This window comes from Lacerta agilis, chromosome 8 (assembly GCF_009819535.1).
Source record: "Lacerta agilis isolate rLacAgi1 chromosome 8, rLacAgi1.pri, whole genome shotgun sequence".
Lineage (NCBI taxonomy): Eukaryota > Metazoa > Chordata > Lepidosauria > Squamata > Lacertidae > Lacerta > Lacerta agilis.
In genome coordinates this window covers 75,627,089-75,644,713 of record NC_046319.1, presented here as the reverse complement: position 1 = coordinate 75,644,713, position 17,625 = coordinate 75,627,089, and the positions used below count along the sequence as shown (strand labels likewise).

At 44.8% G+C, this 17,625-nt stretch overlaps 1 protein-coding gene across 3 annotated transcripts in view; it reads right to left on the bottom strand.

Annotated features, from left to right (window-relative positions):
• Positions 1-1,127: 1,127 nt before the first annotated feature.
• Positions 1,128-17,625, bottom strand: part of NKPD1 (NTPase KAP family P-loop domain containing 1) — a 42,311-nt gene continuing 25,813 nt past the window's right edge. For 2 of the 3 annotated variants that reach the window (XM_033158382.1, XM_033158379.1), the window contains exons 2-4: positions 11,916-12,132; positions 4,663-4,794; positions 1,128-3,142 (exon numbers count right to left, since the gene is read on the bottom strand). In XM_033158382.1, the coding sequence (XP_033014273.1) occupies positions 1,413-3,142; positions 4,663-4,794; positions 11,916-12,132 (2,079 nt within the window). In that variant the 3' untranslated portion in view covers positions 1,128-1,412. Of the gene's footprint in view, positions 3,143-4,662; positions 4,795-11,915; positions 12,133-13,761; positions 13,966-17,625 lie in introns of those variants that run through there. The other variant, XM_033158380.1, reaches the window with a different exon arrangement.

Below are 17,625 nucleotides of genomic sequence, written 5' to 3'. Positions count from 1 at the left end.
CTCTGCAGCAAAGCAAAGCAAATGCTGGAACCTGAATAAAGTATGGGTTGATATATCATAATGTATGCTGCTGCTGCTTAAGGAATTCAGTCTTTGCAGATTACCTGACCTGATTTGCACTGCTTGGACTAATGTGCAGGTTTGAACTAGATTATCTGCTAGTTTTTATACTTCCTGAATGTTCTGGTGAATTTGTTAGCTAAAAAAAATAAAAAATAAGTATCAGAACAGTAAAAATATGTACTTTGATAGAAAATACATTCAAAACTTCATATTTAAATGCAAATTCTCGCACAGGTTTATTTTTATTTATTTAAAGAAGATTAATGCAGAGTCACCACAGAATCAGTGCAAAAGTGGCATGGACATTGGACAAGAAATAAGACTGGTTTGACCCTTCCCTACCTGCCAGACTGATATGGCAGAAGGCAGAGAGCCCAAAAACGGGGGGGGGGGGGGGGGAGTTGAAGCCAATGCCAGACAGAGCTGCTGTTTCTCCATTTGTGAGATACACACAGCCCTGTTGCAGCATCCATATTCTCCCCCCTCCACACATAAACTTCTCTAAACACCTTAAATAATTCAATCAGCTTGTTGCACAAATCTAAATCCTTCATTGGCTACAGCAGCACTCATTTCCCTTCTCTTCACATTCGTTCCTGTATTCACAGCTTCCAATAAGTTTCGCAAAAGGAAAGTTCAAAGGTGGCGCATTTAGCATCACATGTGAGAACGCCCAAATTCTCTCCTAATCCCGTCTTCCCGCTGCAGATTGCTGTGCGTTCCTCAGCTGGTGGTAAATTGGCTTTTAAACATCCTAGGTATCAAGAAACACTTCCCACCGTAAACTTGTCTGCTACAATACCCAGTGGCTTTCCCAGAGGATTCTGGGGTGTTTATGCCGTTCACACGAGCACCAGCTAGCCCTCTTCAGCCTCCCCCATCACCCTGCATTGAAGTCAGCGAATTGCTTGGGGGGGGGCACTGACTGGTTTTTTTGCCATTGCAGCAGCTGCGGTCCAATATGTTTTCTAATTGTATTTTTATTGTTTCATTTAATTTCTTACATACTGTATCTTCTTGTGTCACAGCCTGATTTCACAGAATTCAAATTGCAGTGCAATAAAACAAAAGAATAAATAAAAGGTATGGTTAAAAATGCGACGTCTGTGCCATCTCCTGGCTTCAGCCAGGAATCCACTGACACACCATGGAACCACCTGGGTGAAGCTCACAGTTTGGGAAACCCCACCCTGGGAACACAGCCGACACTCATTCGCTGATGCACACCAAAGGGGTAAATGGGAAACACAGGCAAAATCGTCTCTCAAATAGCTTGTCTACCATGACTGATCATACCTTGTTACAAAAAGTTTGATAACCTTCCAACAGACCCCTGGACACCCTCCGCCTTACACCATCCTGCCTGAATTGGCTGCTTCTCTGCCGGCGTCCCTTTCCAAGGAAGCTGCTTCTTTATCTTTGTCCTTTTCCTTTTCCAGAGAAGCCAATTCTTTGCTGTAGTCCTTTTCCAGGGAAGCCAGGGACCGCAGCTGCCCCATCCGATACCTTATGGAGTGGTCCAGGTTGACTGTGTACCTCACGTACTTCTCCCCTTCCTTCACGGTGAAAGGGAAATCGTGCCACAAGAAGTTCTCGAAGAGTTCGGGGTCGTTGTCCAACGCCATGATGTTGTGAAGCTCCTTATGATGGGAGAAGAGCTCCTTGCAGTTCCCTGCGAAGATGTGCCACATTGTTTCCTCGCCGTCCTCACCCGCTGAGTGGCACTGCCTCCTGTCCTCCATGCACTGTAGTATCCAGCTCAAGCGGCAAGGCCATTGGTTGGCCATGACTACCCATGCTGCCACCGACCGGGGGCAGATGGCATGTCTCAAGACATGCTGCTGGGTCATAAGCCGGATAGTGATGGGAATGGTGTTGACGATCCTCTTCATCTGAACAATACTGTCTGGGATGTACCTGTAAAGGGAATCGAATTCGTCATGCAAGCAGTGGAAAGCTTCGTGGATGTACTGCACGGCCTGAGCATCGATCTGTTGCTGGTCCATCTCCGCCGATGCTTCCATGTCTCCCAAGGCCCTGTCCTTCCCTTTGGCCCTTTTGATCCCCTGCTCCACATTTCTCGTGATGATGTTGTACATCAAGTCCTCCCGGCTCTGGAAGGCCTCGTGCAGAAACCGCAGCTTTGCCCTCTGGCCAATTTCCGGGATGGAGAAAGGCAGCGTCACCGTGCGGTTGAGGTAGAGATAGCCGTTGTCGGCCATGCCCCTCATGCAGCTGGCTTCCTCCAAGCAAGAGACAATGACACAAGGGTCCACTACCAGGATGAAGATGAACGGGGCGTTGGTGTCTGAAAGCAGGGTGTTGATGGCGTTCAGGACCCCGATGACTCGTTCTGGGTAGCACATGTCCAAGTTGGTAATCTCAAAGACAATCCTCAGCCGCCGCCTCTCAAAGATCTCCATGTAATACACGAAGTTGGTGAGGAGTGCAATCTCTCTCTTCACGGAGCTCATGAAGCCCAGGTGGCTGGTGAATTTCTCATTGCTGGTCATGCTCTCGATCTTCTTCTTCTGGCTGATGATCAGGTGCTTAATCACAGGAGCAATGGCCGCCAAGGCCCCTGAACCAGTAACGCTGGCCAAGGAGACAGCGAGGATCTTCAAGACAGTGCCGTCCCTCAACCCTGGCACAAGGTACGCTGTTGAGGCCAGGCCAATGCCAGCTAGCAAGATGGTCAGGAACCCTCCGGCTGCAAATGAGGCTTTCTTTTTGAGCCTCCACTCCTGCTGGCTGAACCCAGAGGCAAAGTGTGGCCTGCTCCCCACCACGTGGTAGAAGCTCAGAGGCAGAGGCCCAAATTGATGGCGGATGCGGTCACACAAGGTGGTGACCAGACCAGCCCACAGCTTGTCACTGCCGGCGTATTCCCAGGCACTGAATCTTATGAACATGAAGTCAATGTTCTTCCTCCTGAGATGAACCTCTGTGATGACTGGCTCATAGAACACCAAATACCATAGGAGAGTCAGGTAGTTCCATCCTTCCGGTATCCGGGGCTTCTCATGTGTCCTCCTGTACTCGTTTTCTTCTCTCCGGATGGTTTCCTTGTGCATGCATTCTGCCAAAGTGGAACAAAATGGCATTAGCCTTTCAAAAGTGGGATGAGATGTAGGGACCAGCTACTATCCCTCCTCCCTTCAACGTAGAAAGGAGATTCCAACTTTCTGGTGGTAAGAGCTGTTCAACAGTGGAACAGACTTCCTTGGAAGGTGGAGGACTCCCCTTCACTGGAGGTTTTTTAACGGGTTGGATGGTCATTTTTCAGGGATTCCTTATCTGTGATTCCTGCATTTCAGGGAGTGGGACTAGATGATTCTCAGGCTCCCTTCCAACTCTACAATTTTATGATTCTACACCTTCACTCATCATCACTCTCTTGTATATGCCTGAAGGTAAGAACCTGGTACCCTTTTTTATCAGAATGCCCCTTGTATTTAGATCCGAGAAGCCGTTAAATTCAGCCCCTTATTGCTGGGGAGAGCATTGCAGGAAGAAACTGCTTAACTTCCCCCGTCAAGCAAAAGTTCTATTTGAGTTGGCCGGAGCAGATTACACAGCACTTAGGAGTGTGCAATTTGTAAAATTGGCTTGAGGGAAGTGGAAAACACTTTAACATGCCACTTTAGATGGTAATATATGTTAGTACATGTAAGCCAGTTGTAATTGTATAATTTTTAATCCGTATTTTAGTGTGGCTTGATGCATTATGCATGTACCTATTTTACTTTTATTTTCCTTGCATGTGGGACAGCCTGATTGGCAAATGAGCAATACATTTGTGCTTCTCTCTTAAATAACAAAAGCCTGATTGAATGGACAGGCTAGAGAAAAAGGCCTGTTTATGGCAAAAATCCTCCCTATTATTACTGAATACCCAAGAATAACTTAAATAATAGAATCACAGAGTTGGAAGAGACCACAAGGGACATCCAGTCCAACCCCCTGCCAACCAGGAAACACCATCAAAGCATTCCTGACAGATGGCTATAAAGCCTCTGCTTAAAGACCTCCAAAGAAGGAGACTCCACCACACTCCTTGGTAGCAAATTCCACTGCTGAACAGCTCTCACTGTCAGGAAGTTCTTCCTAATGTTTAGGTGGAATCTTCTTTCTTGTAGTTTGAATCCATTGCCCCATGTCCGCTTCTCTGGAGCAGCAGAAAACAACCTTTCTCCCTCCTCTATATGACATCCTTTTATATATTTGAACATGGCTATCATATCACCCCTTAACCTTCTCTTCTCCAGGCTAAACATACCTAGCTCCCTAAGCCGTTCCTCATAAGGCATTGTTTCCAGGCCTTTGACCATTTTGGTTGCCCTCCTCTGGACACGTTCCAGCTTGTCAGTATCCTTCTTGAACTGTGGTGCCCAGAACTGGACACAGTTTTCCAGGTGAGGTCTGACCAGAGCGGAATACAGTGGTACTATTACTCCCCTTGATCTAGATGCTATACTGCTATTGATGCAGCCCAGAATTGCATTGGCTTTTATAGCCGATGGATCACAGTGTGTTTCTTGGATTCCTCCCCCACCCCTTCCACCCAGCTGATGCTTTTTATTTTTGCCCGGGACTTACTTCCAATATGATCAAGCAGTGAATGCAGGCGGTTTCCACAGGGGGAATAGAAGCCCACTGTGACGGGCGTGGAGGTGTGGCACAGTGTCTTGGAAAGGGAGCAGCAGTAAATGTCATCTTCCGTCAGGATATCTGAGGAGAGAAAAACAATACAGCATTTGTAATCTGGACCAGCATAGATATGACAGTAGGAGATAACTTGGGTGGCTTTCAGGTGACCTGGCTGTCGGTGTTCATTCTGATGGGTTTGCACAAAGTTTGCAGGGAGGTCAGACAATGTTGGCTGTTTATTGAGCAATCTTTCTGGTCTCTTTTCGGAGAGGTTAGATCAGTTATCGTCAAACCTTTCAGACCCACTTTTAAGGCAGATGTGCTTTGGGGACCCATTTCTTAATCTTTTTACCATATATTTTGAATGGTGGTTAATGCTCCTGTTGCAACCCACCTTGGATCAGACCAGTTGAAGACCAGTAGGTGATGCTATGTGAAGCAGTTGTTACCCTACACTCCCCAGTGCATTTTACTGGCTCTCTCTTTAGCGCAAAAAAGTTAGATTTTGGGCGCAGTAAAGAGGGAGGCAGGTTTGTTGCACAAGAGCAGCAAATCAACTTTAACTGTGCTACGCAAGTTTGCCAGTATGTAACTGAAAAGCAATGACAAACCTAGACAGCATCTTAAAAAGCAGATACATCAACTTTCCAACAAAGATCTGTATAGTTAAAGCTATGGTTTTCCCAGTAGTAATGTATGGAAGTGAGAGCTGGACCATAAAGAAGGCTGAGAATTGATGCTTTTGAATTATGGTGCTGGAGGAGACTTTTGAGAGTCCCATGGACTGCAAGAAGATCAAACCTATCCATTCTTAAGGAAATCAGCCCTGAGCGCTCACTGGAAGGACAGATCCTGAAGCTGAGGCTCCAGTACTTTGGCCACCTCATGAGAAGAGAAGACTCCCTGGAAAAGACCCTGATGCTGGGAAAGATGGAGGGAACAAGGAGAAGGGGACGACAGAGGACAAGATGGTTGGACAGTGTTCTCAAAGCTACCAACATGAGTCTGACCAAACTGCGGGAGGCAGTGGAAGACAAGAGTGCCTGGTGTGCTCTGGTCTGTGGGGTCACGAAGAGTCGGACACGACTAAACAACAACAACAACTGAATCCCTGCTGAAAATAGCGACCACTTGGAAGTGCCCATAATTGGGCAGCCTGTTTCAATGGTAGCTGTGGGAACAGGAAAGTCTGCAGTTCTAGAAAAGTGGGGGATGAAAACTGCCCCCTTCCAAAGCAGTTTTTTGCTCCGGGGCAGCAGGTGGCGGACAAATACAGAGTGGAGCTCCTGCAGTGTTAGAATCTCAGATATATAAGCTAGGTGCCAAATGGCTCCTTAACCCAAGGTTACAGTCACCAGAACAGAATGTCTAGTCACTATTTTAGGGCAAGGCAGTTCTAAAGTCTTATTTTTCAAATGATGTATTGACTATGATTGTCTGACTATTTCAGATGGCAACCTTGAGCTTGGTTAAGAACTCTGAGAACTTAAAGAATAAAAGTCACTTGATCCAGGGACAGTCCACATATATATTGGCCTTTTCCGACTCCCTTTGCTTAAAAGTGACTGTTCCTGCTCAGGCTGCACAGAAAAAGCATTTTGGTTTGAGAAATTCATTCTGATTGTGCAGATGAAATATAATTGATAGAATTCTGCAAATTGGGGCATTAGTGTGTGGAAACAGGCCAGATCCAATGATCCTTCAGATGGTGGAGATGTCAGGCGCCATTTTGGCGCCCAGGCATCTTCATTTGGTTGCAAGTGGTCGAAAGCCAGGTGCAGAATGCCCCTGGCGCCTGGCTAATTTCAAACACTGAGCTCCTGCAAGGTTTCATCTGGCAACTCATCTCTTGCAAAGCTTATTACTTATTACTAATGCCATGGTTGCAGAAAAAATTGACACTGCATGAACACTGCTCCCCAACACTCTTCCTTTAAATTGTAACCTACTTTGCACTTTTTACTTTCAGTTTCTTATTTGACTCTCAATCAGTAAAATGCCAGTTGCATTCTTATGATTAAGGCTACGTGCATAACAGCTTTTGTGTTTCCCATTTAGCCAGCCCCAGGCCCTCTGACTAAAGGAGGTAGGACCGTAATGGCTACGTGAGAGCAAGCACAGTAGTTAGGTTACGTGGCCTCTTCACTGGAATGTTTTATTAAAATACAAAGGTGAAAGAGAAGGGTAAATGAAGTTGTCTTGGGAATGCTGGATATTCCCTACTCCATCCACACCAGTTTCCTGAGCCGACAAATCAGCATGGAGGAACCATTTTTACAGGACTCTTAAAAAAGAATCCTCATCACCGTCTTGGAAAAACTTAGATAATTATTCAGTGGCATTAATGGCAACTGTAAGCACATTTTATAAGTCTTTTTATTTGCCTATTCAGTGACTGAACAGGAAGCTGAGGCGAGCTTTAAAGTCCCTTAATTGTTAGAGACTCTTGGAGATTTCTTCTCCAACATAATTAGGTGGTGTACCGATGGGTGGAGTTCAGCCGTGAGGTTTGTGAGCAAGGGATACGTGTGGTTAGACAATTCCTGGTTCAAAATTCAGGACCAGGTGGCCAGCACTTTGCAGAGGGGACTCAAGTGCATATCAGAAATTTAGGTTTGTGCAATTAAAGTACTGCAGCAAATCCACTTCTGCTAAAAGTGAATATTAAAACTTAATATTTCTATATTTAAAAACTTAAGATATACTAAAATATACTAAATATAAATCTACAAAAATAGAGTATAGCTTCTTTTGTTTTATTTTTGCAGTGCTTCTCATCATTACAATTTTTGTCATTTGGGGCGCATAGCCCCAGTGCTTTTTTCTGGGGGGACGCAGGGGTACACATACCGTACCCCTAAACATTTTGTGAATCTAACAGGAGAAGACACTAATTATTATTATTATTATTTTAATGTTAGTTTCTTCTCTAGTACGGTGAACCGTCAGTTCCGTTGCTACCCCCAATGGCGGCCTCATTTCCTGTCACGGTGTTTCCTGAGTCTCAGACAGAAGCGAGTGTTTAATGTGTGAAACAGTGTGGAATGTGGATGTGTGGTGTTTTACTGATGAAAGTTTGGCCTCATTGAGGGGCAGTATTTCAATATGAGTAGGAAAATTACCATTTTTCACCATCATGAGGTAAATGCATGTTCTTTGTACTTTTGTCCATTTACTGTATTTCTTTTCCCCGATTTGAACTATAAAACGGTGATTTTTTTTCTTGAGTCAGAATGAGAGTACCCCTAAACATTTTTTTAAGGGAAAAAAAAGCACTGCATAGCCCTAAGATTATTTTGACTCGTGGATGGCACAGATACGTTCCAATGAAAGAAACGTGACTATAAGACTCCTAAATCTCCCGCGATTCCGCCTTACAACAGAATTGGCTCTGGTATTTCCGGCTGCTTGACATCATTTCTAGATATTCCTATGCCACAAGAGGGTGTAGTGCCTTGCTCATTTTGCATCTCCCACTTGGTCCTGTTAATCATGAGGACGTTCAGGGAGAAGAGGAGCCTCGCAGGGCGTCTGACGTTCTGCCTCTGGGAAATCCTGTCCAGCAACACTCCCATGTCCACCCAGCCACCTAGGCTTCTGACGCTGCACAGGTATTCTCCATGAGAAGAGCACAGGGTTGGCATCTGGTTGGCACCGGTCTGTCTTGAGAGTAAATGGAGTGCACCTCCGGGGGTGAAATGCATTAGCAGCACAGAAGTGCCCTGCTTGGGGCGCAAGCCTGGGCAGTGTGCATGGAGGTCCAGGGCTGCCCAAATGAATATACCCCCCCCTCGGCCTCACGGATGTGGTCCAAAGGGAATCAGAGCAGTACGTTTGTCAGCAACTCCGTTGCATTTGGCTTAGAATTATCTGTGCTGATCGGCAGCCCACTCCCTGAGGTTTTAGGCAGGAATCTTTTCCAGTTCTAACTGGGGGGGGGGGTGGGGGTCAAACCTGGGACTTTCTGTAGTTAAAGTACCTGCTGTACCACAGAGCAATAGTAGGGCATTTCATTTTTTAAAAAACTTTTTTTTAAAAAAAAAAAAATGCCTGCTCCAGAGGTCTTATCTTACTACACTAGGGATTATATAGCTATATCTGAAATTTCATGCATATCAGTTAATATCTTGACCCTGCTCCACTGAATTGAAATTTTCATAGATTCATAGAATCATAGAGTTGGAAGAGACCACAAGGGCCATGCATTCCAACCCCCTGCCAAGCAGGAAACACCACCAAAGCATTCCTGACAGATTGCTGTCAAGCCTCCGCTTAAAGACCTCCAAAGAAGGAGATTCCACCACACTCCTTGGCAGCAAATTCCACTGTCCAACAGCTCTCACTGTCAGGAAGTTCTTCCTAGTGTTTAGGTGGAATCTTCTTTCTTGTAGTTTGAATCCATTGCCCTGTGTCCGCTTCTCTGGAGCAGCAGAAAACAACCTTTCTCCCTCCTCCATATGACATCCTTTTATATATTTGAACATGGCTATCATATCACCCCTCAACCTTCTCTTCTCCAGGCTAAACATACCCAGCTCCCTAAGCCGTTCCTCATAAGGCATCGTTTCCAGGCCTTTGACCATTTTGGTTGCCCTCCTCTGGATACGTTCCAGCTTGTCAGTATCCTTCTTGAACTGTGGTGCCCAGAACTGGACACAGTATTCCAGGTGAGGTCTGACCAGAGCGGAATACAGTGGTACTATTACTTCCCTTGATCTAGCTGCTATACTCCTATTGATGCAGCCCAGAATTGCATTGGCTTTTTTAGCTGATGCATCACACTGTTGACTCATGTCAAGTTTATGGTCTACCAAGACTCCTAGATCCTTTTCACATGTACTGCTCTCAAGCCAGGTGTCACGACATAGCCTTCACGACATAGGAAAACGGCCAAGTAAACAGCTATTTTCATGGAGGAGGGTCAAGATATTAACTGATATGCATGAAATTTCAGATTTAGCTATATGATCCCTAGTGTAGTAGGATAAAACCGTTGGAGCAGGCATTCTAAAAAAAAAAAAGTTTTTTATGAACCGCCCTAGAGCAATAGTCCACATGCATCCAAGCCTATTTTCGCATACTTGAGGGTTGGAAGTGGGTAGTACAGCCTCAGCCAACAGGGGATGCCCTGGCAGGAGTGAAATGCGTCTCTTGTCCACAGAATGCCAAGATGCACAACAGCATTTCCTCCCCTGGGTGTTCCTGTAACATCCAGGCCTTCCTTCCGCACACGCCACCCACTGTAATGGTTTAAAACACATAAATCACATTGCTACTATTCAGGTGTAACCTACATTCTAGAATTTCCTGAACGCTCTGCAAACAGGCATGCAAAAAGTAACAGCGACCCCCCCCAAAAAAGAGCTACCGCTCCAAACAGGTAGAAAACACCAATATATTCTATCTCACTTTCATGATGAAAATAATAAGATAGCAAAGAAGGCTTTCCATCCAGACCCAAAATTGCTTAGCTTCAACAAAGTGGCTGTCCCATGTTATTTCAGGCCAAGGCATGTATTAAGACGGACCCGAAGTTAACAAGAGTGCTGGACTTTGACAGGAGAAATCTGAGTTCAAATCCTTCCCCTCATCCAGTCATGATTCTCGCCTAACATACCTCACAGGGCTGCTGTGAAAATAAAATGCAATGCTCCACAATCGCCAATTTCCTCCTGCGTTTTTCCCCCAGATGGAGCCTGTTGTTCCTCAAAGAAATAGGAACTTTAGTGCATAAGAACTGGCGAAAGTCAAGTTTGTGAATGGAGTGTGGACTGCACCATTCTAAACTGCAGGAAAAGATTCATTTATTTATATGTGCCCCTATCTGTGGTCTGAAGTAGCATAACCCGTAATGGTGTCAGAACTGGGCTTCAATTTCTGCTGGTTTTTTGTTTTGTTTTTTAAAATATCTGAAGCAGAAATAATGCAAAATTCAAGTGCAGGAACATCAACCTTTCTTTCACATTAGGGATTTGAGCTTTAGGCTTCAAAGAAGGGTCTAACTGACCAGGAAGTGGATCACAAATGAGTACAGTAAAATACAACTATGAATTCAAATGATGAAGGGCTTCTTTTTTGGGGGAAAAAAACTCTTACTGAGGATCTTGTGAAAAGAAATATAAAAAGAAATAGATCTAAGAAGAAGAGTTTTAAGTGCAAGCATGGCATTAAACTTATAAAAATGGGGCTGCTTTGTTAATATTCCTTAAAAGATATTACTCCCAATGGTATTGTATCCATGCTAGATGCAGTGACTTTTTTCCTTATGTGATGGGGAATTGTTGAAGGTGTAAAGTAATTAAGATAGCAAAAGTAATTAAGATAGGAAATCTGCAAAGAGAATTGTTGAGCTGTTAAAACGATGGCAGTTGGATTCAGTAACTTATCCCCGAGTTTGTTTCTGACATAACCTGAAGCGCCACATCAGGAAGCAAAATCTAGCAATTTAGTTCATAACTTCTGAATGGCAGCCCTAATCCTTGTTGCAGAGTATTTGAAAAAGAAGGAGAAGTTGTTGAGCAACTGAAGGCTTGATGTATTATGCTAATTAATGAAATAACTATTCAAATATGTTTCGTAAGTAAGCACTAATTAACTTCCTACTTACAGGAATTGTTTGCTGCAACAAAACAAAAGTTATAATTGGCAGTTAACCTTGTGAGAATTGATTTTTATTTTTATTTTTGAAATTCAGGTGGTGAGTGGGAAGCCTACTGTAAATACAACTTTTTCCAGTTTCTGTTTAAGAAAACTATTGTTGGGGATCCAAAGAAAGTGGTAAAGAGATACACGTTTTGTTCCAAAATATGAAGAACAGAGGTCCTGTTGATGCTCAGATTTAACAATTGGAAGATGAAATTCGAAAACAATTCCTACCATTCCAATTTTTAGAGTATGTTGTTTCTTTTAACACACGTTTTAATGGGGAGCCAACGGGGTTTAAACCTGGGATACCTAGTTTGAAACCCCCTCTCCGCCACGAAGATCACCGAGTGGCCTTGCGCCAGTCACCTCTCGGCCGAACCTACCTCGCAGGGTCGTTGTGATAATAAACCTGGGCAAGGGAGAACCACGGGCACCTGAACTCAAAATGTACCTTGGAGGACAGGCAGGGTACGACTGCAACAATAAATAAATGGAATGACCTGACCCCCTCTCCCATACACCCAAACCCAGGTGTCGTGAGTCAGGAAAGGGCCTACCTTTCCGGCTGTGGCATTCCGCGTTTGAGCAATGCGAGCCCTCGCCAGAGCATGGGCTGCCTCCGTCATGGTGCTCTTCGCAGCAATGCAACCTCGTGATCTCGTCGTTGCAGGAGTTCATCGGTGGAGCTGGAGCAGGAGCTGGAGCTGGAGGTGGAAGTGGAGGTGGTGGAGCTGCAGGAGGCAAACTCACCAGAGTCCCCAGATAGTTGGGACCCTGCAAGAGAGAAAGAGACTGGTCACAGCAGTTGCCTTAGGCAGCTAAACTTCTTTTCCAAAACTGTATTTCAGGCAGTTGTGTCAGTGTCCCGCTGCGGCTGTAATTCTCTCCCTCTACCCACCAGATTTTGGGTTTTTTTTTGGGGTGGTGGTGGAATTGTTGTCAAAAAGCCCAAAGGAAGCAATCTGGCGATGTACCTGTCCGGGCAGGTACAGCCAACGAAACAGAAACGACGGCACGCGTTTCCTCAGTCTACCCAAGGTTAAAAACAGAGCGGAACAAAATATCCAGCAGGCGTGGCAAAAAGTTGGAACGAATCCTGTATTCTGCCTTCACATACCAACAAAACAAATTAGCAAGACAAATATCTCAGTCACCTGAGAAAGATAATGGCTCCGCAGCGCATTAAGTGGTTGGTGACGGGATTTTGAAGAGGTGGGAATGTGACGGAGGAGGGCTGAGTCAAGGAAGGTGACACAACCCTGCTCTCATATCAACTAGAGAGAGCCTTTTTCTTTTTAAACAATACGTTGAAAAAATGGCTTCAGGTGGAAGCAGCTGGTGCATTTAGGAGAGCCGAAGTATTTGTTGGATGTCATTTGCTGCCTGCTTTCATCTCCTTTCTACGGGGGGCGGGGGGAGCCCCTTGGGAGTTTCTCAGGTTATATTACGCTTCGCTTGCAAAAATCCAAACCCGTTAAAGGAGAGAATCGGCAACTGGACACCCCCGGGGCCCAAATCCAGTCCTCCAAGGACAAGAACCTGCCTGGCCTTGGAGTCGCCAACTCAAAAGGCTGAGCGAGACTAAAGGAAATCTGGCCCAGGATTAGAACTAGCAGCCAACAACGGCTGGTGAATATCGAGAGCCTTTCTATAGAAAATATGAAGTCTTGGGGGGGGGGGAGAGAGAGCTTTTGGGAAGGAGGGTCGGTGGCCATGGCAAAGGGGCTTGCTGCGATGTCCTTTTTGAGGGAGACTGCCGTGGGCCGTCGTCCTTTCTTCAAAATAGCTACTCTCAACTCGGCTTTTGATTTCAAAAATACCGGCCCTTTGAGAAGGACTCGGGGACAGAAGGGAGTTGAGTTGGGTGAGGAGCAGAGCCACGATGGAATCTGTGATAGTTGGGTTTGAACCAAGACATTGGAACTTAACAATATTGGAACAACTGGAACTTATACATATAAACTTAAGAAGAAGAGCCTGACAGAATCTGACCCAGCCATATAAGCAGCCATCAATCTCCTAGGTGCTACCAGACTTAGAAGCCCCGCCTCCTCCTTTAGGCCACATCCATTCCATTTTAGTCCCATTTAACGAGATATGTTTCAGTTCATGGTCTATAATAAACAAAGGTCCCCATGTGCATGTACAGAGAGCCTTTCTCTCACCCTTCAACAACTGCCACTGGCCCCACTCCCAAAACGTACTTAGAATTAAGGCCCGGAATTTCTCCTTTTAGAAATCAAGTACCACCCATACCCTCCCGTAATGACATTTTGAGAACATGGTTTAAAAACAAACATGGGAAGAAAGGCTTGTCACGATTCTCTCCTATTGCTTTGCCGCACCCCACCACCCTAAAACAAAACAAAACAAAACAAAATTGGGTGAGAAGACATGATGTACCTGGACTTTGGGCAAACATGTGATAGTGTAAGGCGTGAATTGCATGTGGCAAAGTTAGCCAAAACCTGGCCTAAGTTATGGACAAGTCTGGAAACTTCTGGAATTCTCTTTTCCCCAAACGGGATGCTTCTTCCTAGGATGGGCTTCGTTCCCAGGCCTTGGAGTCCTGCGGAGCTTTGCAGATATCTGTTTGGTTTTTTTGTGCTCTATTTTTTGATGAAGAGAAGGAACAGATAGTATGCAACAACGAGCAAAGGCTCTGAGATCTCACAAGGCAGAGAGGCCTTTCCAAACGTCTGGAGAAGGATCCCGGGGTCTTAAGATATAGGAGGGCTGCCTCTGGCTAAGGCAAGTAATACTGGGTGTCATTAAGAGCAGCGCTGGCAGAGTGGGAGAAAGACAGCGCGGGCGGTTAGCAAAGTCACTTAGATAACGCAGGCGGGGTCCAGAGAGAAAAGAAGTCCTGATAACACTTTACTGAGGGAACTGGAAAACAAACAAACAAACAAAAAAACCGGTGTAAAAGGACGGAGGTTTTTGTTTTTGTTACATTAGACCTTGTACAAAGCAGTGAGACATTCAACAAAGCATGCGGAGCTAAATCTCCCTCAGAACTACACAGCCAATCCGAGCATGTGCTACTGCAACAAAGATGATGCCACTTTGACTGGTTGCTAAGCAACAGCTCCTCCTGCCCCCCTCCTGGCTAGTTGATGGTACCACAGAATTAACTCTTAAATTACACGCAGAATGATCTCTGCTGTTGCATTTTTAACACCGACTTGCGCGTCGCAATCCATAGAGAAGCTCCTGCTGAAACGAATGGGAGCTGTGTAAGAGTGGGGCTGGAGCCGGAGAAGCTGCCCCTCGGTTTTGGCTCATATATACGTTAAAGTAATGTGCAGAAATGTATTACCGGTATATATGAGGAAGTTGCTTTTATTTAAGTGTATATCTAGTAAACATTGCATCGAAAAACATGTATGTTAGTGGAAATTGCCACTAAAACGTTGATGAGTTCTCATTAGGGCTTTTAAAAAATAATTTTTAATGCACCCTGATGAGCAAATGTGTGGAACTGGAGGTTTAAAAAATGAGAAACGGAGAGAAATCACAATTGTCATTCATCCACCGCTTACTGTGAGCATCCTTTCAAAGGCTGTGTAACTGTAGCTGATGTGACACACTTTTTCCACACCACCCCCATCGCTGGGGAATAAAGGACCCTGCAACCGGTTGCCTAAAACAGAATATTACGCCTCTTCCAGCTCAGGTAGCTGAGAGGGAAGCAACCCACTATCTCAGGCAACCGTTTAAGGCCTGTTATCCGTAAATTTGGTTTTGAGTGTGCCTAAGTGAGCAGGGAACTTCCAGAACATAAACACAGGTGGCCTTGTTAAAGTTACTTAATTTTATTATTGGCACTTGAGGAGAATCCTGACTACACCATTTACCTTATGTATTTCCACAAAGGCTGGAGGCTGCTTTTCATTTTCTTCTACATGGAATTAAACAAGTCAGTTGGGCTGTCATTTCCCTGCTGCGGCGTCCGGCTGGCCACCCACAGCTCAGTCCTGGAGGTTAGTTTGCTCCTCCGAGAGGTGAAGGAAGAGATCGCAATGACCTGGCCAGCTAGGCACACGGGAAACTGCCTGATACGAGGCCAGACATCTATCTCAGTGCTGACTTCGCTGACTGGCAGCGACTACGAGGCTTAAGAGTGTTCTGAAGCTTGTATTTAATCTGTTGGCGCCCCAAATCAGTTTGCTGTACTAGGTATTCAAAGGACTTGGCACTCTCTACTGTGTAGTAAAAAAACGCTGTGGAGCAATCGCGCGGTGAGTAACGCAATGGTGAGACCGTCATGTGTTCATGAATTGCCTGGCAAGGCCCCATGAGGCACTAAGATCAGATAATGAAATGCTTTATATCCTTTTGAGGAACATCGGAGGCTATAAGAAGTCCTTGCTGGGTCAGACAAAGATCCACATAACCTAGTGTCCAGCCCAATTGGTGAAGTGCCCCCCACCCAAGAGCTCTGAAACAGTACAGGGTGGGTGACAACTGTCCCCAGCTCAGACAGGTACACTGCATCTCACCCTGGAGGTTCCACCGAACAGCTGTATTGGCAATGATCACTCCATGTGGAACCTCCACGCGGAGAGGCAGTCAACCTGTGAACACCAGATGTTGAAAGCAAGCAATGGGGATGCCTATTGCCTTGTAGGCTTTTGAGCAACGGAGGCCCTTGCCCAAGTTCCCTCCTCACCAGAGATTGGGCAGGTGATTACAGGAGAGTCAGGACCTTTTCTGTGGTAGCTCCCTGTCTTTGGAATTCCCTCCTGAGGAACATTTTCCCTTCTGTCAATACTATTGTCATATAGGCACCAGCCCCCCCCCCCAATACAATTTTCCTGATCTTTGACATTAACTGTCATGGCTTTTACGCCCTCTTGCGATTTGCTGGTTTTATTCTGTGTTGCTGCTTTATTCTCATTTTAGTCTATACCGTATCATTTTATTGTGTATTGTGTACTAGCAACGTTGTAATAGGTATGGCTTGGGAATTCTAAGAAACCCAACGTATCAGTGCAGTTTTGAAACCAGTGGCTAAAATCAGGGCAGCTTTCAAAGGTTCAGTCCTCCATCTTGAATCAAAATGGCATCCAATTGTATCTGAACACAGATGAAAACCTGGTCCTTAATCTCAGGAACCATCGTGCAAAAATTGGTTACAATATCTTAAGAGGTGTCCAAAAGCAAACAGAGAAACAACTTTCCCAAAAAATATAGTAGATTTTTAATTTTTTGTATGCTACCTTGAGGATTTTAAAACAAACAAACAAAAGTTTAGCTTTTTTTTTTAAACCCACTTAAATAACAAACCACACAATTAAGTACAGTGGTACCTCGGTTTACGAACTTAATCCGTTCCAGAAGTCCGTTCTTAAACCGAAACTGTTCTTAAACCAAAGCGCACTTTCCCTAATGAGACCTCTCGCCGTCGGTGCCCTTCCACCATTCGGCTTCCGTTCTTAGACTGAGGTAAAGTTCTCAAACCGGGACGCTACTTCCGGTTTTGCGGAGTTCGTAAACCGAATAGTTCGTAAACAGGACTGTTCTTAAACCGAGGTACCGCTGTATCTGCACATGTGAGAGCATCTTCCTTAAATCTTACACATTGTATACCCATTCAACTATCTTATATTACTTGCAATACATCACCAAATAGTTGGAGAGGCTGTGGGGATAAAGGGACTTTTTTCCATCTCTGTTGGGAATGCCCAAAGCTTGCCTTATTCGGTAATGAAATCTATCAGGAGACATCAAAGATGATTAAAACACATGTTCAATTTCTCCTCAGTTACCCCTAATAAATATGTGGACAGATACTATGTGGACATTTCACCAAAATGAACTTCTGACATGGATGCCCGCAGCTGCCAGGATCTCTGGCACAACAATGGAAAAATCTGATTATATCATTACGGTATAAAAAAAATCTCTAGAATTTAGTTATTGCTGATAAAATAGCACATAGGATACAGGTCTCTAAGGGACAGGTAGATTCTGTTCATTTCTACTCAACATTGTGGGACTTTATTACATATTGTTTTAGTTTCAGGTTTTCAAGTATGTCATGATCTTAAATTAGGTGTTACTACTTAATACACTTAGGTTATATGTGCCCTGTTGTTAGTTGGATATATTACGAGGTGTTTTTTTAACTGTTCGTCTCTGTGGTTCTATAATAATTTGAAAACCAATAAAAAATAAACTAGAGAAAAGAGAGAGAAAGAAATCCAGCTGACCACTGTTGGAAGCAGGATACAGGGACTTATGGGGACGTCAGTCTAATGAAGT